Below are 27,432 nucleotides of genomic sequence, written 5' to 3' on the forward strand. Positions count from 1 at the left end.
TGAATGTCCAGAAGACCAGACTTAACTTTTTTAGAGTCTGGTAGTTTGTTTTTGTTTTTTAATTTAAAAAACATTCCCCACCACTTTACAAGAATCTGGTCTTTTCGTTTGTCTTACATTGTAATAATATCAATAAATGTTAAAAATCATTGCCACCAGTTGATAACAGTTGTAGCAGGTTGCTGCGGCTCTGGACACATTGAATTTAGTGAATGAAGGTGTAAAAATGGCTCTTTTGATCATAAAGGTTGCAGACATTAGGTCTAAACCATTAAATGTGAGGAATGTTCACATATTCAAAACTTATTCAAACAAACTTTGAAAATGTATGTTTTATCACAGGAATGTGCGTTCACGCGCTGCCTTCCTGAAATTAATTCCATCCTTTCTGTACGACATCAGAATGAGCAGCTCCAGCAGGATGTCGACTTCTATCGTGGTGAGCTGGACCAGAGAGAGGCTCTCCCGTCCGTAGACGAAAATGCAGAGTCTCAGAGGAAGCTCAACTTGGCTAATCGCCAGCTGTACCAGTGCTTGGAAGATCTTCAGGTTTTTGAAGACTCTTATTTGTTTGTTTGAACATATTGTGACTAAAATAATCGTTGTTCGGTTTTTCCGCACTTTAGAATTGATTTGATATGCACAATTAATGCCCTTGAGACAATATTACTACTGTAATATACTGCCAAAACATGAAGATGAGTGTTGTTTTTTCTTAATAACGACATTTCACATCTTTTTTTAAGGCCTTTGTCAGCCTGGATTACCTGCTCTTTCCACCCTTAATACGCAGCATGTGCCCATTTTGCAGGTATTCAAATAATTTACTCCATTGCTCTGTGTCTAACAGCAAGCTGAGGATGAAAACAAACACCTGAAGACGCAGAATGAGCAGATGCTGAAGAGTCTGGAAAAGTCTGTGACGGAGATGGAGAAGCTGACAGACGAGTACAACAAGATGAAGATCGTTGTGCATCAGACTGACTCAATCGTGGACCAGCTCAGGAAGGAGAGAGATCATGCGAAGCTTCAAGTAAAGGATGCTGCTGTTAAAGTCCATGATCTACGTTTGTATTGCGCACAGTTGTTGCGGTTTGGAGTCTGAGCTGAGCTGCTACGATCTCTGCTCCCTGTCCATGAAGTGGCGGAGCTGTGTGGGGGGGTTTGGTAGGCGAGGTGCTCGGTTCCGTTGAGAAGTAGTGGCTTTCGTTTGGCCACTGCCTGATTGGTGGATTGCTGCAGAGATGGTTGTCCTTCTGAAAGGTTCTCTCTCCACAGAAGAACACTGGAACTCTCACAGAATGACTGTTGGGTTCTCAGTCATCTTCCTGACTAAGATCCTTCTCCCTCGATCGCTCAGTTTAGATGGCTGACCACCTCTAGGAAGAGTTCTCATAGTTCCAACCTTCTTCCATTAATGAATGATGGAGGCCACTGGGCTCATTGGGACCTTCAAAGCAGCAGAAATGTTTCTGTATCTTTCCCAAGATTTGTGCCTCAACACAATCTTGTCTTGGAGGTCTACAGACAATTCCTTTGCTTAGTGTTTGCGCTCTGACATGCACTGTCAACTGTGGGATTTTATAATAATAAAAATACTTTATTTATAAAGCCCTTTAAAACAACCACAGCTGCCACAAAGTGCTGTACATATAAAATCAAGAACATTTAAACACATAAAACAGTTGTTTAAACATTAATATCAATAAAAAAATAATAAAAACAGTACAGAGCAAAATTCAGTCTGTGCTAAAAGCCAGGGAGTAAAAATGTGTTTTTAAAATAGTTTTAAAACTGGACAGTGAAGGGGCTTGTCTGATGGGAAGAGGAAGATCGTTCCACAGTCTTGGAGCAGTTATATAGACGGGGGTGTGCATTTCCAAATCAAGTCCAAACAACTGAATTTACCACAGGTGGACCCTTCTTTACGTTGTAGAAACAGCTCAAGGATGATCAGAGGAAACGTGCGTCTGAGTTCAAGTTTGAGATTCATGGCAAAGGCTGTGAATACTTAACGCAAATGTGATTTCTTGGTTTTTTATTGTTTATAAATTTGCAAAAATTTCCAAAAATCTTTTTTTTTCTCCTCATTTTCACAATGTTGTATTGTGTGTAGAATTTTGAGGAAAGAGATAAAATTAATACAATTTTGAAAAAGGCTGTAATTTAACATGTCAAAAACGTGAAGCACAGTGAGTACTTTTTGGATGCACTCCATATCATCTAATAATGCTAAAGCCGTTGTTGTTAAAGGTGTTTTTCTGCACCACTTTGCGCATGCTTTTATATCCACTCAAATAATTTCATACATGTGGACATTTTAATTGTTCATCATGCGTCTGCTGTGTACAGTAATAGTTTTCACATTAGCGGTGTCCAAGTATCGCCTTTAAGAGTCCCCAGTTGGCCAATAACCAAAAAACGTGCGTACGCCAGCCATGAAGGTTGCGTGGGTCTGTGCACATTTCCTTGGTCATTTCATTCTTGATACATCTGAAGTTTTGCATGAGAAAGGGTATTTTTGTGCATACGCACCCTTTGTACATGAGGCCCCTGGGCACCTTTAAGTCACTGAGTTGACCACGAACTCCTCTGTAGACCAAAAGATTTTAAAGTTAAATATGAGGCTGTCTGTCTCATAGCTAAATTTTAGACCAAACTTGGTCCAAATGAAACTGAACAATGATCCCAAACACAGCAGCTAATCTACAACAGAATAGTTGGCAATGATTCAATAGAATAGTTGGCAATGATTCAATCAAAGTCCAGAATTCAAGCTTATTAAAAAGCTGTGAAAGCTGTGGGTGGGACTTTGAGAGCGGAGCAGAAACTATTGTCTGCAAACCTCAATAAACTGACTAGTTTCTTCTGTTGACAGGGCAGGGTGCCCTCCTTGAATAACGGTAGGGGAAACACTGATATGTGTATATATATATATATACATATATATATATATATGTGTATGTATTAGAGTCCGACCAATACGGAAATTTTGGCTATCGCTCATACCCGTATTGGGAGGGGAAGGCTAATGTCGATAACCAATATATTGGCTGAAAATCTTTGAGCTTTGTCCACCCTCAAGAATCTAAGTAAACATCTTCTTTTTAACCCGTTTTAACACGTGAAGTCTGGAAACAGTCTTCCTAACATGCGTTCACATTTTCCTGTCCTCCACTGTTCACCGTAAAGTTATCAAGTGTGTTACAAAATTATAAATTAAACAAAGAAACATCCTTCCTGTTCATTGTTTCAACAGTCGGTCACATATGGTGAGGGCCTAATTAGTATTGACTGCAGCGTTCTTTAGTTTTCTTTGCAGAGATGTAAAGACTTCATACAAACAGTGCATTTCATTGAGCACGACAAAGATAACACTGATAAATTTTACCTCTACGTTAGATTTATTGTTCTGGCTAAAGTTTTACAAGACAATAGCCTATGCTAGGTTATCTAAACATTAGCTGGCTAACTTGAGAGGCACATGGCTAATGACAAGCATGTTGGAGGATTGAAGAGAATTAATTTTACAGCTCAGTTAAAATAAACTTACCATGCTCTGTTCAGCAAAATACACTCCACAGTATTGCTCCCTGCTTCAGTTGTGGTGAAATTGAAAGTTAAAGAGAAAGGTCATGACTTGAACGTAGTCTGCATGCACCCTCTGCTGGATACATTGTACAATTATGCCTCCTAGGACACGGCTTGTTCCCAGTGTTTATATCAGCACATAATGGGATAATTATCACTGATACCGATATGTCCCCAAACGCCTGTATCGGCCCTACCCATGTATCGTTCAGGCTCTACTACACACTATTATGAGGTGTGCTTAGTTGTTTTTACACACAGCTTTTCCATTTTGTTTTGTTGAATAATATATACCAGGTGGACTCTGCTGTGGGTTTTTTTGTGCACTTGAGATTTAGGTTTAAACCATTTTGGAATGTAAAAACCATACAGTTTCTATTATGTCCTGATATGTATGTAAAAGCCTGGAACGGAAAGGATGGGTGTTATTTTGCACATGAATATAATATTTATGGTGATAAGCAAGCCTTCTCATGTGGGTGTGTGTGTGTTTTTGTTAATTTTTTTTTTATGCAGGTTAGAGAGCTAACAGACAAGCTTCATGGCATGACTGGAGACAATGATCCGATCATGGCAACTGTCACTGCCAAAGTGGAGGAGTGGAAGGTGAGTTGTAAAGATTTTGTTTTTCAGTTTACTTTCATCCAGATCTTGGTATACGTATGCCACATTGTTTTCAATAAAGGTCAAAACTACTTGAAGTCAAACATAAACAGGAATTGTGAGATTTTTTTTTTTTTCTTGTGCATCAAAATTTTTGATGAAAACTCTGAAAAAGTGTCAGGGCTGAGGATATTGAGGTTTTCCTTGGCAGTGACAAGCTTGGATAAGATTAGGAATGAGATTAGATGTGCAGCACAGGTTGAATGACTTGAAGATAAAGTTTGAGAGGCCAGACTGAGACAGTTTGGACATGTGCAGAGTAGGTAGAGTGGTTATATTGGTAGAAGGTCGTTGGGAGCCTGAATGGTGTGAAATAGGTTTGTGGAGAAAGGGACACACTTTAATAAACTCATTATCAGAGAGTCAGAGATTCTTCATCGTGGTACATGTGATGGAGCGAAATGATGTACTGCTTTCCCTGCTGGTTTCGTCCCAGCCAGCAGTGCTGTCTATGGGTTTCCCCCATTGTCCACCGTCACAGGTGGGCCAGCTGTAGGCTCGCCCCAAGATGAAGCCTCCTTTTGTTGGGGGTAAGGCTCACCCCACCCTGAACTGCAGCTTTTATCCTGGTTCAGATACTGCATAGGCTGTGTGGAGCTGTGTGCTGGGTGAGGCTGACTCTGAGATGATGGGCCTGTGGCCTCCTGATTCGACGGACTTGTCTTGTTCCACATGTTGACAGATCCATCACTGTATTTACCAGGATCGCCCCAATTATGCATGAAATATACAAAGCAGAGCTTCTCTACAGGACAAATATCAGCTTCTGTTGTGATGACGTCATGTTTCTCTCTCACAGGTGGTGCTCTCAGCGAAGGATAATGAAATTTTGGTGTATCAACAGATGATCGGTGACCTAAAGGAAAAGCTGTGCTCAGCTCAGCTGGACTTGGACAAAAGCAACATTATTACCTTGCAACAGGTTCGTCTGAATATAGCAAGTGAATAAACGTTTGTATTTATGTTTGAATCTGACATTTTAGTTCCTGTCTGCTCAGTTTATCGTCGTTATGCTGCTTGTCATGAGAACACAAATTTATTTTTCTTACAGCAAATACTTCTCTTGTAACAGGTCCATGGGTTTTGTAACCGTAAAATAAATTTGTGATTTGCGCATGCATATATAGAAATTTGTGTGCGTTTAAAAAAAAGATTTGATTTGTATAAAATTATTACACAAGTTACAAATCTTTACATTTAATTTCTTCCAGAGCTGTTTGCATTCACTAGTAGCTCAATGAGTTTAGTACCAGAACCAACTGTCAGCTGAGATGTTTTTGGGTGAGTTTAGCAGCATAAATATTTTTCGTGGAAGGGCATGATGCATTAAACACCTAAAGTTATATTTCTGTGTCTCACACCAACCGTTTGTTTAATCAGGGCTGAATGTAAAACTATGACAGAGACGTTTGCTGGACTCGTTTTCTATCTGAATGGTGCGTGTAGCTACATGAATCATTAAATGTTTTACATAACTATGGTTTACGTACACAGAGAGATGACGTCATATAAAACCACATTTAGCTTCAGTTAAAAAACTTCTTTAGTTCATGTTGGCAGCATTTAGCTTGTCTTAGCATTAGTAGGTTTTCAACAGTATCTCATTATGTTATTAGAGCTCATCCGCTAATCTTCATAACATAAAACCGTAGCAACAAAAACACATACTGGTAATTAAACACCTGAATTAAAAACCACAAAATAATTGTAGTCTTATAAAATGTTTGCTATAAAGATGAGTGACTGTCAGCATTTCCTGGTTCTTCCCCTCCACACGGCAACATTATTGATCACTTCAGATCATCGTTGTGCACCGCAATGTTTTGCTCGTCAGGGCAGTAGCGGGTCACGTGAGTGAAAACTGTCCGTAGTAACCAAACGTGATTTCCAGAAATATATATCTGAACAATCATGTTTTTGTTCCACTATACCATAAAATAATGCTATCCCAGGACTTACGGCTCAGAAAAGTGCCACCCCGACAGCCAAACCTTTCTGTTTTCTGATTGGTTAATTAAATTTGTGATTGACAGGACGTTGACCAATCAGCTGTGGGGACAAAATTACAGTCATTTGTTTTCATTCAACCTTTATTTACACAGATAAATCACACTGAGCCTCAAATACTCATTTACAAGTGAGACCTGTTCAGACAGACAAAGTAATGAAAGTAACACATGTGTAGAATTAGGCAAAAAAAAAAAATTACTATCAAACTCTCACTTGCTGGCAAATTATCTAGACTGACCCTGGGTCTTTTGATCTGCTCAGAGACGGGATTATAATGAAATTATGACCCGGTTCCGACTGGGTTAAATGGGGCCAGCAACTCTAAAAAGAGTCTCCCAGGGATTCAATATCTGTAAGGAATAGTTTATTTTGCTCGCTACATCACGTAGAAAGGCTTTTGAAGCACCGCCTCATTTTTTCCTTCACATTAAACCAGTTAAGATCCCGTTGAGATCACACTTAGTCACTCCCCCTCATACACGTGACCGGTTGTGCTCCCCTTCTGCAAAGGAGGAGTCTATGGCCTTTAAATCTGTAATGCTACGGGACATCCGACCCTTCCTGCTTCTGATCTCGCTTTGGGTACCGGACCAGCCAGCGCTGTAAACTGTAACTTTTACCTGCCTTGATTTTTATACAATTGGAAGAACTGAATTCACGTTTCCTTGATTTATTGATGGTGTGAGTTGCCACTTCTGAGGGAGGTCTGAGCCAGGGAGCAGCGTGGGCTGGAGGCGGGTCCTGGGTCCGAGAGGAGGCCTAAGGCCCACGGCTAGCAGCAACTAGCTGCAGTGGCTCATGGCCCGCATTCGGCTCCCATTGTAACACACTCCTTGGCTGAGGAGAGAGAGCCTGAGATTGAAAAAAACACCCTGCATATAGGCACATAGTGACACAGACATTCCACAGGGGACGGGAGACGACAAGAGCGGTGAGCGTGTCCAAGGACACTCCAGAGCCACTGTAAAAGTTCGGGTAGGAATGGGATAATCAGTCAGTTCCCTCTGGTGAGATCCGCAAACACTCTGGAGGGGTGCCAAGGTCGACCTAGGAGAGAAGCCAAGAGTCATAATTTGTACTTGTAAAATAAACTCACAGGCAGAGTTACAGTTTTTTGATTTGTGTCTGTAAACAGATCTTTGCCAAAAAAAAAAAAGATTTGTAACTTGTGTAGTTATTTTTACAAATAGAAATCTTTTTTTTTTTTTTTACACACAAATATCTATTTGCACATACACAAATCACAAATTTATTTTACAAGCTTACAAAACTGATTTACAAGAACAAAAATGTTTATGACTGGAATTTGTGCCCATACAGGTCAACTTATTTTTCATGGGTTATAATTGCTTTTTGTCAGAATGATGGCAACACCTTCACTCACTGACTTTGTACTTATTTTATAATGCATTACTACGTCAAAACTGATGGGAATAATCTTACAGCCCAGCTTGTTTGCCACATCAGTTTATAGAAAATGTTTAGTTTTATTTCAACACCTCATTTCCCAGAGAATGGTTTCTGTCTGAAATGCTTTGAAAGCTCCAGGTCAATTTGTACTTCTACCAAAATATACCTTAGATCAGGGGTTTTCATCCGTTTTTGCACCACAGACCAGTATTTTTCAAGAAAATTTTTCTGCGAACCAGTTAAAATTTTCTAAATTTAAGACATTTCACTCAGAACCGAGTGGCTGCTCCATCCATGCACCACCCACTCAGTCCTACTTCTGTTTTAAAGTCTATGAGATGCAGGAGGATGTAAAGATATTCAGAACAGTTGTTGTTTGAAATCTTCCCCATATAATTTGGATTTCAAACCAACTTTTGCGAAGCAGGAAATGAATTTATTAGAAGTAGTGTTAATAGGATAAGCGATTAAGTTTTGATTGATAAAATAGGAGCTTTAGGACTACTCGTGAGGATTTTCTTTCTGCTGAAGCATTTGTGTATGTTATCTTAGTGTAGACTTTATATAAATGATAGAAGTAAGTATTTTTGTTATTATTATTATTATTTGTCATATTGCCTATTGTTAGAAATGGGTAGTACGGGAGCGTTCAGTCTAAAATCTAATAGTTATTATTGATGTTTTGTGTTCAGTAATAAAGTTTTTTATAGAATGACCTCCACAGATCAAAAGGATTTAGCTTGCAGTATTGGAACCTTCAAATAAAGTAGTCAAAGGGGCTCTTTGACGCTTACAAAGATAGTAATTGTTTCGAGACAAAAAACTTGTCAAAGGATTCTTCTTGGCATATAATATGTTTGTCGTTATGCCAGGAAAGGTCATCCTCAAATTATAAATACAAGCAGTTGTTTGTATCTACAACAAGCTGCTTCTCATTTGCTGTAGACCCACCAAGAGGTGGAACTGCTTCTAATAATACCGGGAACTGTGAAACTGTGTTTTCAGTCCAAACCCACCTCATAATGACCCACTGCAATAATGTGAAATGTTTCTGCGCCAGCCCCTTTACGGTTGCACTTTAAATGTTTCTTCATGTTTTCACACTGAGCTTTCATTTCTAGTCAAATCACGTTACTTTATTTTTTATTTTTTTTGCTTCGTTCCAAGTCGAAACAAATTAAGTAATTAAAATGTATTATTGGAGTAATCACAAAGTATGAAGGCTTCTCGAACTATGATTTGTCTCCCATGTGTGTGTGTGTGAATGTTTTTGTCCCTTTCTTCTCTTCACATTCGTTTTTTTTTTTCATTTTCTTTACCTTTTCAATTTCTTCTGAACCCGCCCTCCCTTTCATCTCTCTTGCTGCTTCGGGCCGGGTTATATATGAGCTCTGTGGTGTAAGTTTAATCTATCATGTTGGTCCTCGTCCTTTGACTCTCCTCCTTTTCTTTTTATAAATGTTCCTACTGTTGAAAAGCGCCGATTATTAAGTGTTTTACCGCTGTGTTTAGTGCTCTGCATAAATTCTCATTATTTGGAAATGTTGGTGAATTCTCCAAAGGCCGTCCAAGAGCGAGATAATCAGATCAAGATGCTGAGTGAGCAGGTGGAGCAGTATACAGGAGAAATGCAGAAGCATGTCCAGCTCATTGAGGTGCTAAAGATGTCCACGAACAAAGACAAAGGTCTGTGGATTCCTGCTAACGACTACTAATGCTCATGTCAAAAGTACTTTCTGTGCACTGCAGCTTTTTAAAATTTACACCCTTTTCTTGCAGAGGTAGACTGCCAGATTATTATTTTTTACTATAAAGAAAATCGCTTGACATTTATCCACCCAAAAGACATTTAAAAAACAAAAGTTGAATGAGTTTTATAAAGTAAATCTATTTAAAATGTCAACTGAGGGGCATTTCAAAATTAAAAAAATAGTCCTAAAATTTATTTTGGACTAAAATAAATTACAATATTTTCCTTTTGTTTAAAATAATTAAAGTCTAATTACTTAAATTATTGAGGGGGCATAATTACTAGTATAGATGTGCTTATTTAAAATATATATATTTTAAATTATTTAACACCTGCTGCACATTTGTGCAGCCCAGAGCTGCAGAAAAAGCGTCCTCTTGTACCTGTGTGCAACCCATACTGCTGCAGGATAAACTTCCTGCAGCAGCTGATCAGCTGTTCCCCGTGCAGCACTGAGAAGTGGGCGTGGCCAAGAGCGCTTGCAGGATGCAAAGAGCAGAGGAGGCAGGGCGCTGAAATCATGACATTCTGTGCTCTTTTAGAACGTTTAGAGTTTAGAAACATTGTTAAGCATATTGCAAGAGTGTGGGAAGGATTTAAAATGCCTATTTTTATATACATAAAAACACACATATATATGTACTAAAATAAACTACTACTTACCACTTGTACTACTATTCCTACTTTGCGTTTTTTCACTTATCGCGGGTCCTCAGGGTACGGATCCCCTGTGATAAACGAGAGACTACTATATTCAGAAAACCTTTTTCTTTTATTAAAGTGACTGAGATAAATGAGAGCCTGTCAAGCCGTAGTTTTCGTTTCATGGACCTTGATTTTAATTTATAGCAACACTGCTCTAATTGATGTTTACACACATCCGGTAGCTGCAGGTGTCAGGGGATGATCCTGGTCTTCTTCTTGTCACAAGCCATGCTAACAGTTCACTATCTGGACTCCTTAGTTTTTGCCACTCGTCTTTAAATCTCTATTTGCTCATATGGTCAGAAATCCTGACAGGAAATGCTGAAGTTGGGGATTTGATCCTGCAGCCATGTCTCGGTTGTAAAAAAACAACAACAAAAACACATCTTGTTGTTATGGTTACGCAGCATAACAAATGTCCAATAGTAAAAAGGTTTCCGTAAAAATCCTGGAGTTAGGGTTGGCTTGTTATGCTGCTATAGGCTTAGACTACTGGAGGACAAATTTACCTCATTTCCTTAAATGAACTGTTAAAATTGAATAGTTTCAATTGATATTATTTCTATCTTAACATTTGATTTTCGACCTGCCATTCTGTATCTGTTCCTCCTTCCTGTTCCTACCAAACCCAGCTGGTCAAAGCAAATGGCTGCTTGTCCTGAGCTTCCTCATGAGGGAGATTTTCCTTTACACTGTCACCTTCATGCTTACTCAAGATGAGAGTTCTGTGATGAAGTTAAACTAAAAGCCGTCTGCTCCTCAGATAAATAATGTTATTAACATACTTTTTTTTTTTTTTAAATTGCGCCGCTCAAGGTGGCTGCATGTTGGAGCAGCTCTGTTACTTTCATTCTGAGATTTTGCTTTTGGAAACTTTAATTCCTCTTTTTCTGGATGTAAATCACATTTTTTTGGATGATTGTTTCCTCTGGTATCGGATGCTGTGCAGCTGGAAGGATTTTTACTGAAACTTTTTTAGTTTTGGACATTTGTTATGATGCGTAACCATGGCAACAAGGCAGTTTTCTACAACCAACAGCAGCTGATTAACATCTCAAAAGCTCAAATAATATCTCAACTACAGCCCCAAATCTCAAGTGAGTTGAAAAGGATGTTCTGTGGATGCATTCTCATCTACCTGCCAGCTGTGCTCGAGTGTCTGACCACTGAGATCCTGGAACTAGCAGGAAACACGGCTCATGACAGCGGGAGGACAGGATCGTCCCTCGGCACCTACAGTTGGCTGTCCACAGCGACGAGGAGCTCGGCAGACTGCTGGGAGGAGTGGCCATCGCTCTGGGAGGAGTTCTGCCCGCCATTCAGGCGATCCTACAGCCCGGGGGAACCGACGGGCCAGCCGAGTCTGGGTGGACGGATCGGACGGCATCTGCAGCCAGTTTCTTAGGATCCATTGTGGGATGGACCTTTACAAGAGATCCTTCCTGTCTACAGCCATCAGTATCTATAACATCTCTTGAAATGAGGATAACGAGTTACAACAACAAATAATTTCTCTCTGGGATTAATAAAATATTTTTGAATATAAGTAAATGTTACTGTTCTGTACCCTTGGATGACTTTTATTATGACTTGGCGCCATATAAATAAACTGAATTGAAAAAAAGAAGAATACCGAGCTACTCCAACATGCAGCCACCTTGAGCGGCCCAATTCTGGAACCATAGTGCTAATGCCCCATGCAGGTTTAATGTGTACACAATCTTTGACTATTATGGTAACATCAAAAAGTGAGGAATAGCAAATCAACAGCTGTGATGAAAAAAGATTACCGGTAATAACTAAATAGTATTTAGGATGTTTTGATGCTTAGGCACTTAAGCACCCTTATTAATACCAGTGAAAATTTATTATCAAAATGTTGCTACAGTTGTATTAAATTGTAGCCTGTGAGTTAAATTAACTGTTTAATTGTTTTTTTGACTAGTAAACACAGATGCAAAGTAGCAATAAATTGTAATTGTTTCTTTTATCAGCTAAAATGTTCATTTCTTTTTCTTGTCCAAAGGTCCATTTTCAACCCCACAGCAGAAGAAGTTGGAGGAGCTCAGGTCTAAGCTAAAAGCTGCAGAGACCAGAGCCGTGGAAGCAGAGCAGGCCTTAAGACGTGCAGAAGCTCACGCTGAAAAAAAAGACAAAGCCCTCATTGAGGCTTCAAACCGCTTGAGCCAGTATGAGTCTGTGAGTGCACAAACACCCTCTCTTTCTCCTTTGTTTTTACTTTGGAATCCAAAGATTTATTTTTATCCAAATCTAATTAGATTACTCTAAATTTCCCAGAAGTGAGGCATGTGATTGTCTTTTTCATTGCCTGTCCTTGTTTCCTGTCCTTGGAATAAGGATGTTTCAATGCCTATAATGCTGTGGTGTAACCATCATGGTTTTTGGCTCTGCGAGTTTAGTGTTTGTTTTTGTCACCGCAGAATTTCACATCCTGACGTATCCCTAAAGTTTATGAGACAAAATAAAGAGGAAATAAACAAAAACATGCCGTTTTGATTGACACCTCGTTTGTTTATGGCAGGGCACTTATGGCCTGGAATCAGCCGTTGCCGAGATTAAAGAGTGTAACAATCAAATTAGAATGAGAGACCATGAAGCAGAAGCTATGACCAAAGAAATCAACCAGCTCGGGCTGAGGATCAACGACCTCATGGACGAAAATGAGAAGTTCCGGGAACAACTGGGTCAGAATGCTTCAAAAACACTACCCTTCTTGTTTCTCAGTCCTCTTAGACAGCACTGATTCCTTCAAAGCTGAAAACGCTAAACGTAATTTTGGATTTTTATTGGTCCTGAGCAGGTCTTCAGCCAAAGCAGGAAGTGGATCTGACAGAATTCAGGCGTGCCAAAGACCTCAGACAACGCCAGTACAAAGCAGAAAACCAAGTTCTTGCCAAAGAGGTAAAACAAGATCAAACGGGTTCAAACTGTTGCGTTTTGTCTGAAGTGACCTTTTATTTCTTTGCTTGGTTTCTGTCTAGATTGAGCAACTAGAAGAGGAGCGACTGGAGCTAAAGAAACAAATCAGGTGTATGGTGAAGGAAAGAGGTGAAATAATGGATTTAAACTCTACCAAACATTCAGTTTCTTTCTTATTGCCAGAAATAGCACGAGTGACATACACAACTCACACATCATTTAAAAGCAGCCATGAAGTTGTTTTTAGATAGTAAACGTGTTCAAGTGCAGCATTCTTTCTTTTAAACATAATTTGAGAAGTTGTTGCTTTGGTGCATTTCAACACTTTATCCTCTTTTACTGTTGTTAACAGCAGTGCGCAAACTCTTTGTGTGTGTCATTCTAAAATAAAATAAAAAAGAGTTGAAGGATGAGCTTTCTTCTTTATGAGAAAATAAGAGTAAAGCTGTGTATTGGAGCTGCAGCAGAGCGTTTCTATGATACACAACAGTAAACCAATTAGACAACAGAGGACAGAATTCAGCTGCCTTTAAACTGCTCTCACGCAAAATCTGGTCTTAGTTTGGCTTAGAATGCAACACATGTGAAACAGTAAAAAAAAAGATAAATTTTTGATTCGGTGCTGTGGTTTGATGGCAATGGAATGGAAAAGTTACAGTGTTCATTTTTGTAAGCTTGTACTTTTACACTAAAGTGAGTGGATTGCCTGTTAGGTCATGGTCATTACGGTGAATTATTATCAGATTAATGGGAAACATTCCAAGTCTGAACAGAAACATGTTTTCACCCTCTGGGTCTTTAAGGGGTTAAAGGTCTCAAAAGTTATTACCTAAAAAGTATTTCTGATCATTCTGTGCAGTTCTTTTGGATCAGCTTATAAATTGAACACGTCGGGCATTGTTTTCATCAGCTGGTCTCATATCTGTGTCAAAGTTCAAACCTGGTGGAAAAGGTGTTTATCATGAGCTGTGTCCGCAGGGATCCTACAATCAGGCCTGCAGCTGGAGGATGATGTCAGGTTGAGCAGAAAAACACAAGATGAAGAGATCAAACACGAGGTAAACGTCACGTCTCGCCTGCAGAAAATAAAGAGCATTAACAGAAACTAAAATTGTCTTTACATTCACATGTCAGGCATTTGAGTTCTGCAGAAATTCACATTGATGTGAAGGTTGTTCTTCCTGCGCCAGCTCTCCAGGTGTTCCGCCTCCTGCCTGTAGCTGGACTCGTTGTTTGTGATGCATTCAGCTACTGCTGTATCATCTGCAAATTTTACAAATCGACAGCCTGGATGGGTAGGTGTGCAGTGCAGTCATATGTGAGCAGAGTGAACAGGAGGGGGCTCAACACACAGCCCTGAGGGGAGCCAGTGCTGAGGGTTCAAATGCTGGTCAGTTCAACTGCCATGTTATTTTTCAGAGGACCTTTAGCTGCAACAGGTGTGTCTGCTGTATCTGTTAATGGTTTTTGCCTGGGGATTCTGAGGAGTGTTACCTCAATGATGTAGTCACAAGTCAAGTAATGACTTTTCTGACTCATTCCAGCTTTCAAACATAACCAAGACCAAAATAACTTCAAGCTGACAACGTTAGTTAACTTTTTTGTGAAAACGGCAATCACCACCTCTAATTAAATTGCACAACACAACCTGAGTAACTTCAGACAGACCAGTAAAATGAGAGGTTTTACCTTTAAGCTCAGCTCCTCTTTTACCACCACAGACATGAGGAACTTCCTCAGTACTGCAAACCCCAATTTGTCAACCCATTTCCCACTTCATCTTACCATAACTGTAACAAGACTCCCAAGATAATCAAACTCCTCCACTTGATGCAAAGGCTCACCCCTGACCTGGTAGCATCTATCATTTGAGTGCCATGGCATCAGCGTTAGAGTTGACTCTTATCCTGCTTCACATTCGTCTGTGAACCACCTCAGTGCATACTAAAGGTCACAGCTTGAAGACACCAACATAACTTCATCAAATGCAAAAGGAGTGATGAAACCCTAGCTCTTTCATAAAACAATTCTGCCAGTCTGTCTTTCTCTTCTCTGGCCGTTTATACGTCACAAATGAAGCCAGCCACTTCCCGCACAGAATGAGCTTTTAGAAATGAAACAGGCGTCGCAGAACCAAAAGAGGCGTGTATCAGAACTTATCTGTGCTGAAGTGGAGCGTGATGCATTAAATTTGTGAAGAATGTCTCTTTCGTGTCAATTGCAAAACATAATTAATTAACTCGCTTTAGTAATCCTGTTTGTGGTTATTTTTTGAAACTATTTAAAAAGTTGGTGTGCGTCATCATTGATATTTCCTCTGTAACAAATCTGTTTGTTGCTGTTTGATCCCGTGAGCGGGTGGTCGCACACTAATGTCCTCAGTTCAGTACATTATTGAGCTGTGGCATTGCAGTTTACTTTTTGGCTGGTGCGGTTGTGTTACTACCTTGCTCGGCTGAGGCACACCAGAGGTGGGCTGTCCTCAACCTACCTCGCCACTTCGACCTATTCAGAAAACGCAATAAGAGGTTCAGAACAAGTCTCAGTTCAGGGTTGAGGTGTCTTGTGAAAGGGCCTCCTGTAATCCCAAAACCAGATACCCTCCTCACTATGGCTGCACCCTGTGTCCCTGTCCATGAACACAGACAGACTGGCAGACAAAGGAGGAGCCCAAGTGAAGTCCAGTCCACACATGGAACAAATTTGACTTCATTCTGAGAATGATGACAGTTCATACTTTGCTTATACAGGGACCAGATAGCCTTTTAAGTGACTACTGGTATATATTTTTTCATGCAGATTCTCGTAATTACTTTGCTCAAGCTCTGTGATGTTATGGTCAGATTATTTGTTTAGGCTCACACTGTAATCTGAAAGACTTGAACATTGCTTTACAGAATGAGTACCTTGAAAAACAACTAAGCAGTAAAGAGAGAGAGCTGGAACTGTACAAAACTGAGTTTCACAGTAAATGTAAGTATGGTTTGCTTTCCAAGTTTCTTTTGATACCAATTACAAGTTCATCTAATTTATTATTTTGATCATTTTGAAAGCTCAGTTATTGAAACAAAGTAGATGTATAAAAGACTTTTGCTTTTCCTTGACCTTTTCTTCATGTGTTTGAACCCACAGTGGAAGAACTTTCCAAAGTAAAAAGAGATCTGGAGGCTGCGCTGGGAGATGTTCTTCATGCTATGAGGATTAACCAAGAGTCACTTGATGATGCTTTTCCCAGTGGAAAAAAGTTGCTTTATGTAAGTGTCTCTTATAATAAATGCTATTGTTAGATACTGTGTTGTTAATAGCAATGGGACATAAGAAATTTCGTTCAAAGTTTGTTTTATTTAACTAGGACATTTTCCCTCACTGACATCAAACAATTGTTCTAGCCAAGATAAGCAGCAGACAAAAGATGAAAAAACTACAACAACCTATCCAGAATACAACCCCAATTCAGACAAAGTTGAAAATTTTGGTAAAATGTAAGTGAAAGCAACGTGCAATGGCTGGCAAATCTCACAGAACCATTGTTTATTCACAGTGGAACATAATATATATGTCAAATGTTTAGTTGGCCTGCGTGCATTCCAAACCTCTCACTAAATGAAAACATTGGAAGCATCATGAATAACAAAAGAAAAAAGAAAAAATCCAGTGAAGAGGGCCGGAGTCTGTTGAACAGCTAAAATCCTACATTAGACAAAAATGGAACAACATTCCCCTCCAAAACTCCAACTAGTTTCCTCAGTTCCTAGAGATTTACAGATAGTTTTCTTGTCCCAACTTTTTGAGTCATACGCCATATAACTCAAAATACTTTTTTTTGCCTAAAAAGTTAAAAACTCATCTTGTGGTTTAGTTTGATGTTTACTATTTTCCATTATAAAGTAAATATGAGTTTATGAGATTTGCAAATTCTTACATTTACATTGTACAGTATTAACATTCTATTGGATATTTCATTGAATACCCATCCATCCACCCATCCATCCATCCACCCATCCATCCATCCACCCATCCATCCACCCATCCATCCATCCATCCATCCATCCATCCATTATCTTCTGCTTGTCTGAAGTCGTATCACAGGGGCAGCAGCGTGAGCATGGAGGCCCAGACATCTCTTTCCACATCCCACTTTTCCAGCTCTTCTCAGAGGATTCCAAGACGTTCCCAGGCCAACCGAGAGACATTACCTCTTAAGCGTGTTCTGGATCTTCCCCGGGGTCTCCTCCCATTTGGGCATGCCCGAAGCACTTCCCTAGGGAAACGCCCAGGGAGCATCCTTACCACATGTCCAAACCACCTCAACTGGCTCCTCTCAATGTGGAGGAACAGCAGTTCTACTCCAAGTCTCTCCCAGATTGTTGAACTTCTTATCCTATCTCTAAGGAAGAGTCCAGCTACCCTGCGAAGGAACTTCATTTCAACCACCTGTATCTGCGATCTCGTTCTTTCAGTCACTGTCCAGAGCTCGTGACCATAAGTGAGGGTAGGAATGTAGACCAGTCGGTAAACGGAGAGCTTTACCTTACAGTTCAACTCCACCTTTACCGAAACGGACCAGCACAGAGTCCGCAATACTGCAGATACTGTAATGATTAAGTAAACTAAGGACCCAGAAATGCTACCATCACACAGAAAAAAGTGTTTACAGGCCAACATTTTTCAGTCGGGTCATCTGGACAGTTTCTTTTTTTGTGCTGAAATGTTTCGCCTTCGATCCGGAAGGCTTCATCAATCAAGGAAACACACAACACAAAACTGATTCTTCCCCCAACAGCTTACTCCAAAGTAGAACAAACCAGTTAGTTGGTCTCTTTGGAATGCCCCCTCCTCCATTGCCGGCCCTCTTCCTTGTTGACAGTCGTGTCAAACTGGTTGAAAACAACAAAGTCCATGCTCAATAATCCAGGTATACAATCCAACATTTTTCAGTCAGGTCATCTGGACATCTGGATTTTTGAGCATGGACTTTGTTGTTTTCAACCAGTTTGACATGACTGTCAACAAGGAAGAGGGCCGGCAATGGAGGAGGGGACATTCCAAAGAGACCAACTTAGCACCAATAAAACTGGTTTGTTCCACTTTGGAGTAAGCTGTTGGGGGAAGAATCAGTTTTGTTGTGTGTTTCATTGACTGATGAAGCCTTCCGGACTGAAGGCGAAACGTTTCAGCACAAAAAAAAAAAGAAACTGTCCAGATGACCTGACTGAAAAATGTTGGATTGTATACCTGGATTATTGAGCATGGACTAAGCATTTACAGGCTTTATTTTAAATGAAGCCTGCAGCTCTGGACACTGGACCTCAGGGACTGATTTGCAGATCTGAACCAGAGAGAGGCAGGTGAGTGACAGGGGCAAGGCAGGTCAATTTTAGCACAGAAAGAGATTAGACCAACCTGTCAAGGTAAGGACATCCCAGGAAGAGCACGGTCCAAGTAAATGGTCCAGATAGATGATGAGGTCTTCACAGAACAAACAGGTTAGAGAAAATCAACAGGCTGAGCAGAATCCAGAGGGCCAGGCAGGGGTCAAACCATAAGATCTGAGAGCAACAACTTGTCAGGCAAAGGAGCAGGCAAGGCAAAGTTAAAAAGCCAGGCAGGGGTCAAAACCTTGAGATCAGAGAGCAAACGTTGGCAGACAAGGATCAGGCATAAACAGGGGTTCAGAAGGCAGAAATGGGTCAGGTTCTTTAAAGAGCTTGGTTTGGCTTGAAAAGGCTGGATCTCTTTGGCTGAAAGCTTCAGATAATCTGGCACTGGTGCAGTGGCTGAGAGAGGCTTATACAGAGCTTGAGATAATTAAGCAGACACAGGTGAGCTGTGTTAAGTGACAGGAGTTGAGGGAGAGCAACAAAAAGGAAAAAACATGACATGAACAGTCCAGAAACATAAATTATGACAGATACTGCACAAATTTGTCTGTCAGTATCACGCTCCATTCTTCTCACTTGTGAACTAAACTCCAAGATACTTGAACTCCTCCCATTGAGGCATTCTGCTATTTGCGGATGATGTGGTCCTGTTGGTGTCATTGCGCCATGATCTTCAGTTTTCACTGGAGCTGTTTGCAGCAGAGTGTGAAGCAGCTGGGATGAGAATCAGCACCTTCAAATCTGAGGCCATGGTCCTCAGTCAGAAAAGTGTGAATTGCTCTCTTCAGGTCAAGGGTGAGGTTCTGCCTTAAGTGGAGGAGTTCAAGTATCGTAGGCTTTTGTTCACGAGTGAGGGAAGAATGGAAGTTGAGATTGACAGACAGATTGGTGCAGCATCTGCAGGATTGTGGACTCTGTGCCGGTCCATTGTGGTAAGGAGGGAGCTGAACTGTAAGGTGAAGCTCTCTGTTTATCGATCGGTCTACATTCCTACCCTCACCTATGGTCACGAACCTTGGGTAGTGACGAAAGAACAAGATCGCAGATACAGACTGTTGAAATGAGTTTCCTCTGCAGGGTAGCTGGACTCTCCCTTAGAGAGTGAGAAGTTCAGTTATCCAGGAGAGACTCAGAGTAGAATCGCTGCTCTTCCACATTGAGAGGAGCCAGTTGCGGTGGTTCAAGCATCTGATAAGGGGAGGCACCCAGGGACTACCCTAGGGAGGTGCTTCAGGCATGTTCAACTGGGAGGAGACCCTGTTGAAGACCCAGGACACACTGGAGAGACTATGTCTCTCTGTTGGCCTGGGAATGTTTTGGGATCCTCCCAGAAAAGGTGGCTGTGGAAAAAGATGTCTGGGCCTCCCTGGTCAAGTTCCTGCCGCAACCTAACTTCGGAACAAACGGAAGAAAATGGATGGATGGAATTTCTTTCGCTTTTCCCGGCACTGCTTGCGGGGCTGTTCAACTGAAAGCCAAGAGCTCAGGGGCCGGACATCCAGCAGTTATTTTCATTAAGTAAGTTTGTTTTATGGTTTAAAATCTAGTTTTATTTAAAAATGAACCCATTGGTGAGCCACACTGAGGTCATCCGTGGGTCTGATTTAGCTCCCAGTCCACCAGTTGAATATCTCTGCCTTAAAACTCTGGGTGTAGCCATTCTGCACCATCATCTCCAATATCTCTGTAAATTAGCTCATTTTTTGTGGCGCCGGCTATCAAGTCAAGTCAAATTTATTTATAAAGCACATTTAAAACAGAAGCTGTTACCAAAGTGCAACATCAATCAACACAGAGGAGAAATAGAGATTCTGATGTAGTTTGCAGTTTTGGTAGGTAGGTCATCCAATGAATTTATGTTAATGTCCTACCTCTGCTAACCTTCCTATCGTCTCCCCCTCCTCAGATCATCACAGCCTGCACAAGACTTATTGAAATAAAATGTCTACTAATTTTTACTAGCGTTTGGGAAGTACGACTTGGTACTTGGCAAAACGAACCATGTGAAGCTTTATAATTCAGTATGGCAAATAATTACAATCTGTTCGTACACATGGCACGTTTTAATCCTCCTGCTGCCCTTGGATCAACTTGACCCACAAGACCTTTGTTTTAAATCTGAGCCCTTGTCCAGTTGAGCTGCTTGACCCCAAACCGTTTCCAAACAAAGGTGTTGCAAAACCAAATATAACTGAACAGCTTCATGGGTCAACATGCTCTTATAAGACAAAATAACAAGTTTTTATGATCATTCCCATGAAAGCAAGTTTTCTAATTGTATTTATTTTCACACTTTCCAATTAATTGCACACATTGCCAGTCTTTATTTCTGACATTTGGCAACTTGGCACACAACAAATGCAGGAAAGTACAAATGACAAATTCAAAAAGATCTGTTTTTTTCATTTTCTAATAAGAAGCCACATTAGGGACATCAGAGAAGGATTTTTTTTTTAATTTGTTATCAGCTACAGATACTCACAGGATGAAGTTTGAACAACAATCAGGTTGCAGATACAAATTAACAAAAGATTATCGTAAAAATGCTCAGATTTTGGGTATTTTAGTTACTAAATGTGATGTGATAAATTTGTTACGGTACGATGCAGGAAATACTTTAAATATCTTTTCGGTGACTGTTTCTAATAATTGTCATCTTTGGTTCTTGTTTTAACCACATATTCCTTCTCATCATAGGCTGCAGATGTGAGTAGTTTAGGTAGAAGATCTGAGTCAGACCTGAGGACCCAAATACATCAGCTGCTGGGGAGAAATGAAGAACTGAGGCAGGAGCTGAAATCAGCTCGAGAGGAAGCAACCAACAATTTCAGTCAGCTTATCAGAGCTAAAGACAAGGTACAATTATATGGTAAACAAAAATGTAAATGATTTTTTATTATACTAATTTTAGTAGCTTTTTTGTCTCTACCGGTAATCTTTTAGCGCAAAAGCAAACTTGTATAAATTATCCAAATTGTGTCAAGTTAATTGCAGTAGGACCCAAGGATGGAGGCTGACACGAGGACTTGATGAAAATAATGCATGTGTTAATAAAAAATTGCTGGTGTGGCAGCAAAATGCAAGATAACTAAAAATGAGAACCAGATAAAGCTTGAAGCCAAAATGACTGACTGCAGGTGAGTTAGGACTGGAAGAATACATGGACCAAGTCTGATGTGGTTAAGTGGTGACAGGTGAGACTAACGATGATAAGAAACACGTGTGAATGGAAGGGCCGGGGACTGAGGAGAAATACAATGAAAATGACAAGAAACACAGGAAACAACGGTAAATACTGAACACGGGGAAAACGCACAAAACCACAACAAAACGCGATAAGCCTCAAAACAAAAGCAACGGAAAACACATATTGTGTCATTCGATTCAAATTAATGGTTCTCAAACTGTGGAGCACAACCCCTAGGGATGCAGTGTCACGACAAGGTCATGTTAGCATTCTTAATGCTTTTTAGTAGGTGCAACTAATGTGTTGATGTTCCAACTCAGATTGGTTTTTGTGTAACACAAATTGCATTTCCATGGCGATTAGACGGATGAACCGCAGGCTGCGCATTGTGAAGTGTGGGTCCACTCGCTGACTTTAATACAGATAGACGAAGCGCATTTGCTTCTTCTTGTTCAAAATTGAAGCCAAAGTGTTTATTTTTGAGGGCATGTTGTACTTTTGGCGCAGAGGCTGCATACATAAAATGTGGGATTACACCCTCGATCCGAAGGTCCCGCCTACATTCCCTCCAAACTCACCGTCTGGCTGTCACACTGTCAATCACAGTCTAATATGACACTTTCAATAAGCACATTTGGGGAAAAAAACTGAACATATAGCATCTACGTCAGAACTACCTTACTTGAATGAACAAAAATCAACATGCATGTTTTTGGTCTGTGGGAGGAAACCAGAGTACTCTGAGAAAACCCACACATGTATGGAGAGAACATGCTAACTCCACCCAAAAAGGCCCTCGGCCAGGATTCAATTCAGCAACCTTTTTGCTGAGAGGCGGCAGCTCTACTAACTGAGTCACCGTGCTGCCTGAATTTCTCTCTAATTGAAATAATTTTATTCATAAAGAATCTCATGAAGTCATCACTGCTTATAGCTGTAGTGATAAATGGCTCAGCAGAGATAGGACTTTTCGTTAGTCTAGCTATAGTACTGAACAAAAACCTTTATTCTCATCTATTATAGATTAATAATATACAGTTCTAGCTTTAAAGAGAACTTTCTTATATGTTAGCAGACTATCCCTCCAAGTAAAATAAAACTCTATTACGTTAGGGGAGCATCATTTTCTTTCCAGCTTTCTGGATGCCTGTTTTAAAGTGCGTAACTCAGAACTGAACCAAGAAGCTAGTCTCCTGCATGTCAGTGTGGACTCAGTGGGAGGTCTGTTGTGGGGTAGTGGGGAGGAACTTTTTTTTGCCCCCAATAAAGATGTTTCAAACAATGACTTTTATTTTCCTCTTTGTTATGTAAGCCTCAATTTACTATGCTGTATTCAAAATTATTATGCAAATTTTGCTTTTCTTTGTTTGAATATAGTTAATCTAATAGACAGTCAATGGGATTTCTTTAATTCCACAACAATCGTATAAACATTTCATGAGCGAAGCTGCTCTTCGAATTTGACACATTTGCCTGTCCGAAGCTGAACAAACCCATCTGAACTCTAAATCATATGCAGAACTTTTGATAGGAAGATGATTTCTGTTAATATTTTGTAAAATGTCCAATGTTATTATGTTTGCTGCAACACATTGCACTATTTCACATCTTTTATCCTCAGAAAGGTTGTTCTTTCTCCCCATATTGCTTGAAACTTGTGACTTTTCTTAAAAATATGGAACAACCTTCTTAAGTACCGCAATTTTCGGACTATTAAGCGCACCTGAATATGAGCCGCGCCCACTAAATTTAAAAAGAAAAGAACAAGTTGTACATATATAGGCCGCACTTGTCTATAAGCCACAGTGTCCGCGTTGTAACGAGATATTTACACAGTTTTTTTTTAAACTTTTTAAAAAACATGTATTGGTAATGTACAGAAATACATACGGTAAATGTTTATTTCTGAATAGTGCCTGTAACACAGCTGGTAATAAAAATTAAAAAATACAATAGCCTACCAGAAAGTCATTGATCACTATCTTCACCTTCCTCCTGCGCAGGAGGAAGGAGGCTGGAGGACAACTTGTGATGTCCACAAAGGGGAGGGAAGGAGAGAACCGTGAGGGTCCCCCCTCCCCATTCTCATTGGTCCACTCCTTCCCCAGTAGACCAGTGAAGTCAAGTTTCCTTGGTTCACTGTGACCTGTTCGGTAATTTCATTGTTCAGATTTTTTTTTTTTAACCTTTATTTATACAGGGAGTCTCATTGAGTCACAAGGACCCACCCCCCAAGAGAGACGAGTATCGGGCATCTATGTGAGCGCCCAGGTGTGACGAGGCTAAATGTTTTGGCGGCATGAAGCTCGTTAGCCCGTCCAAAAAAATAATCCACAAATTAGCCGCAGCATTGTATAAGCCGCAGTGTTTGAAGTGTGTGAAAAAAGTAGCAGCTTATAGTCTAGACATTACGGGTATTTTTTTATTTTTTAATTGTTATTAATCTTAGATGGCAATTAATGTCTGGGATCTAAACAGACTGGACAAACGGGACAACTGAGAACTTGAAATGGAAAAATGATGTTAAATGTTTCACTGAAATTCTATTTGCATAATAATTTGGAATGCAAGGACTGTCTCTGCTAATCCCTGATTTGGCAGGATTCCCATAAAAATGCCTTGTTCCCTGAGTTACGGTGGACCGTTTTGAAGCAAACGAACTTTGCTGTCTAAAGAATGCATTTCAGTGAAACTGTATGAGCAAGCGTAATGAGAAGTGTAGCTTTCTTTGACATTTTCACCACCTTTGCCTGTCAGGTGAGCCAACTTGAAGAAGAATTGGAGCTGCTCAAGAAGTCAGGCAGCAGCAGAGCCCTCCACCGACCTCTGACCCTCCCTGAGGGCCTGGGGCCCAGCAGCACAGAGGTCATCAGCTCCTTGAATGAGTATGCTGTTCGGCTGCTTCAGGTCAGTGTACGCTGACGACTCAGACACCTAAATGTAAATCAACTGCTTAAAAAATATTTCTGTTAATAAGGAGCTGAAAAGCAAAGAGGAGAAAACCAGAAGACTCACAGGAACTCTGGAAGAATACAAAGAGAAGTTTGCAGCCATCAGTCATCAACAGGCACTCCTCTATAAGGAACACCTTAGGTGAGTTCACAGGATAGAAACTTTAATTATCAACGAATGCAGTAAACTATAAAAACATTTTATTGGGTCTTTTTTTTTTCCAGTGAGAAAGCAAAGTGGCAAAGAGACAAAGAGACATTCACAGAGGTGAAGATAAAGTTGGAGGAGCAAAAGCAGGTGGATGATGTGAAAGTTCAACAGTTTAATGTAAGTCAGATAAAAAAATACTTAAAAGATTACTAGAATTCAAATTCTGCATTATATAATGTAGTACCTTTATACCACTGGCTTTATACTGTGCCTCCCATTTGCTCACACACCCGCAAATTACTTTTGATGAGACAAATTTAAAGGGATGTTTCACACTATTAAAGTCTGGTCATTATGGATTAAAGGAGAACTTCTTTTTTTTATTTATTTATTGGGTTTTCAATTCAAAAATACTTTATTAATCCCAGAGGGAAATTAAGTGTTGTCGTAGCTCATCATCTTGGTTTCGTTCAAGAGTTGTTATAGATGCTGAGCTGTGGGCAGGAAGGATCTCCTGCAGTGAATTCAAAGAATCTGGCCACAGATACTGATCCATCCACCTGGATCCAGCTTGCTGTCAGGTCTGGTGGGCCTCTCGGTCCTCTTGGGTAGCAGAACTGTCCGACCGCTGGGTAGAATTCCTCCCTGAGCGATAGTCACTCCTCCCAGCAGTCTGCCGAGCTTCTCGTCACCACGGACAGCCAGCTTACGATGTTGGGGGATGTTCCTGGTCCTCCCGTTGTCAAAAGCTGAGTTTCCCACCAGCTCCATGATCTTGGTGGTCAGGTACTCGAGCACAGCTGCTAGGTTGATGGAAATTCAACCACGGTGCCTCCTTTTCTACTCCTTTGGGGCTGTAGCTGATGTATTTGAGCTTTTTTTTTTTTTTTTTGCTGAAAAGTTACAAACTAATGATGTACCTGTTTTAAATAGCTCTTTTATTGACATCAGTTTAAAATTTTTTTTTTAAATTCTTATGAGTCCTCGGGATGCCAAAAGCAAAGGGAGTTGCTACCATCCTAAAAATACTTTTATCAGAATTTCATAGCATTTTTAGTGTGAACAGTATTTTATATATCTGTACACACCCATTAGGTCTTCATGATATGATTATTCTGGCAGAAATTTAATATTCTTGTCAAAAGTTCTAGAGTTGGTGATGTTGCTGCTATCAGAGCTGGCAAATAACCCCAGAATTCAGTGCCAATAACTGTAATTTCCCAAAAACGTTACAAAAATAAAGCAACTGGACTTCTATATCTGAAAACGTTTTGCTTCCCATCCAGGAGGCTTTATCAGTTCAAACTGTATAATCTGAAACTGCTGGTGATGCTGAAGGTAAATAAAATCGTGTCTGCATGGTCCGTTGTGAAATATTTGTTTGGATCTGTCCTCGATCAGCAGTCATTCACTTTATTCCTGCCCACATTTAAACTAGCTTTTAACCATAGGTGTCACAACCATTATATGTGAAGGGGACGTGCCCCCCCCCCCCCCCCCACACACACACACACACATGACAGATGCTTCTGACGCCCTTGCTTTTAACGCATCCATCTGGTCAGAATTAAGCCCTTATCTCTCTAAACTGAGGCCGTTCGGGCCGTTCAGGCCGTTTTATCTAGGTAAGACGCTCCGCAGATCCACACTGGAAATGTTTGAAATATAAACCTGCAGCTAAATTAAATCTCACTATGACGCCTCAAACTCGGCAAATGGGAAACATAAACCGAGAGACTAGAGCAGACATGATAGAAGAACTACTGAGAATAATGGACAGCACAGATTCCATCATGTGTCACAGCACTGGTTTTAGCTTTAAATAAATATGACGAAGAAAAGGAACAGCCAACAAATATAAGCTTCACTAGTAGAAGGAAGAGCGGTGTGAGTGGAGGCTATTCATGCAAACTCCTGCGTTTCGTTCGTCAGGACCTGCTGAACACTCTTCAGAAGACCCCAGAGGAAATCAAACGACAGTTGAGCGAAGTATTTCGCAAACAGACCATCTTGAAAGTTAACGAGAAGAAACTCACACGGCGCTACACCACCCTGTTGGAGCAAGAGCAGCACCTCCGCAAGGAAAACAACAGGCTGTGGGATGAGAGCAGCCACATGCAAGCATCTGTCATCCAGAGGATGGGTTACCTGCAAAGATACAAGGTAGACGCAAGCTGTTTCACAATGTTGAAAAGTGCAGACTTTAGACAAATCAGACAATTCTGTGAGCATGAAATGGATTAATAACGGGTACAGGGCTGATAAATCAGCCAGCCGATCACCGATATATCGGCTGGCCGATTTATCGTGATCGGCCGATATCCATACATATAAATAAAAATGAAGAGCGTATAAAAAAAAATCAATCTTACTATTAACTAAAATCTTTTTAACTTATGTTTGTGGGTTTGTATGATCACATATTTGTTGTTTCAGTAGAAGTAATTATTTATAAACCGCCTGGTTCTGGTCTTGAACTGGAGTCATTGCTGTTTACAAGAGGGCTTGACTTGCTTTTCTGTAAAATGTTCAGTAGTTTAAATTTGTTTCACGAGAGGGAATGTGTGCTTTTTTTAGAAGCAGTTTTTGATAATCATCTTGACTATTTTTAGGCTAAAGCTAAAGACTTGGTCATCTTAGAAGCCTTTTTTTTTTTAGATATTCATGAGGTCTTTCCCCCCATTATGAGACTC

At 40.3% G+C, this 27,432-nt stretch overlaps 1 protein-coding gene across 1 annotated transcript in view; it reads left to right on the forward strand.

The window, feature by feature from the left end:
• Positions 1 to 324: 324 nt before the first annotated feature.
• Positions 325 to 27,432, forward strand: part of cep290 (centrosomal protein 290) — a gene marked incomplete in the record, with an annotated part of 80,139 nt that continues 53,031 nt past the window's right edge. The window contains 17 exon segments of the mRNA XM_037683096.1: positions 325 to 549; positions 851 to 1,033; positions 4,108 to 4,197; positions 5,054 to 5,176; positions 9,237 to 9,360; positions 12,156 to 12,328; positions 12,672 to 12,834; positions 12,951 to 13,051; positions 13,132 to 13,198; positions 14,048 to 14,127; positions 15,967 to 16,042; positions 16,202 to 16,323; positions 21,148 to 21,306; positions 24,395 to 24,544; positions 24,615 to 24,730; positions 24,814 to 24,916; positions 26,672 to 26,902. Coding sequence (XP_037539024.1) covers positions 325 to 549; positions 851 to 1,033; positions 4,108 to 4,197; positions 5,054 to 5,176; positions 9,237 to 9,360; positions 12,156 to 12,328; positions 12,672 to 12,834; positions 12,951 to 13,051; positions 13,132 to 13,198; positions 14,048 to 14,127; positions 15,967 to 16,042; positions 16,202 to 16,323; positions 21,148 to 21,306; positions 24,395 to 24,544; positions 24,615 to 24,730; positions 24,814 to 24,916; positions 26,672 to 26,902 — 2,286 coding nt within the window.

This window comes from Nematolebias whitei, chromosome 10 (assembly GCF_014905685.2).
Source record: "Nematolebias whitei isolate Nwh7 chromosome 10, NemWhi1, whole genome shotgun sequence".
NCBI classification, from domain to species: Eukaryota; Metazoa; Chordata; class Actinopteri; order Cyprinodontiformes; family Rivulidae; genus Nematolebias; species Nematolebias whitei.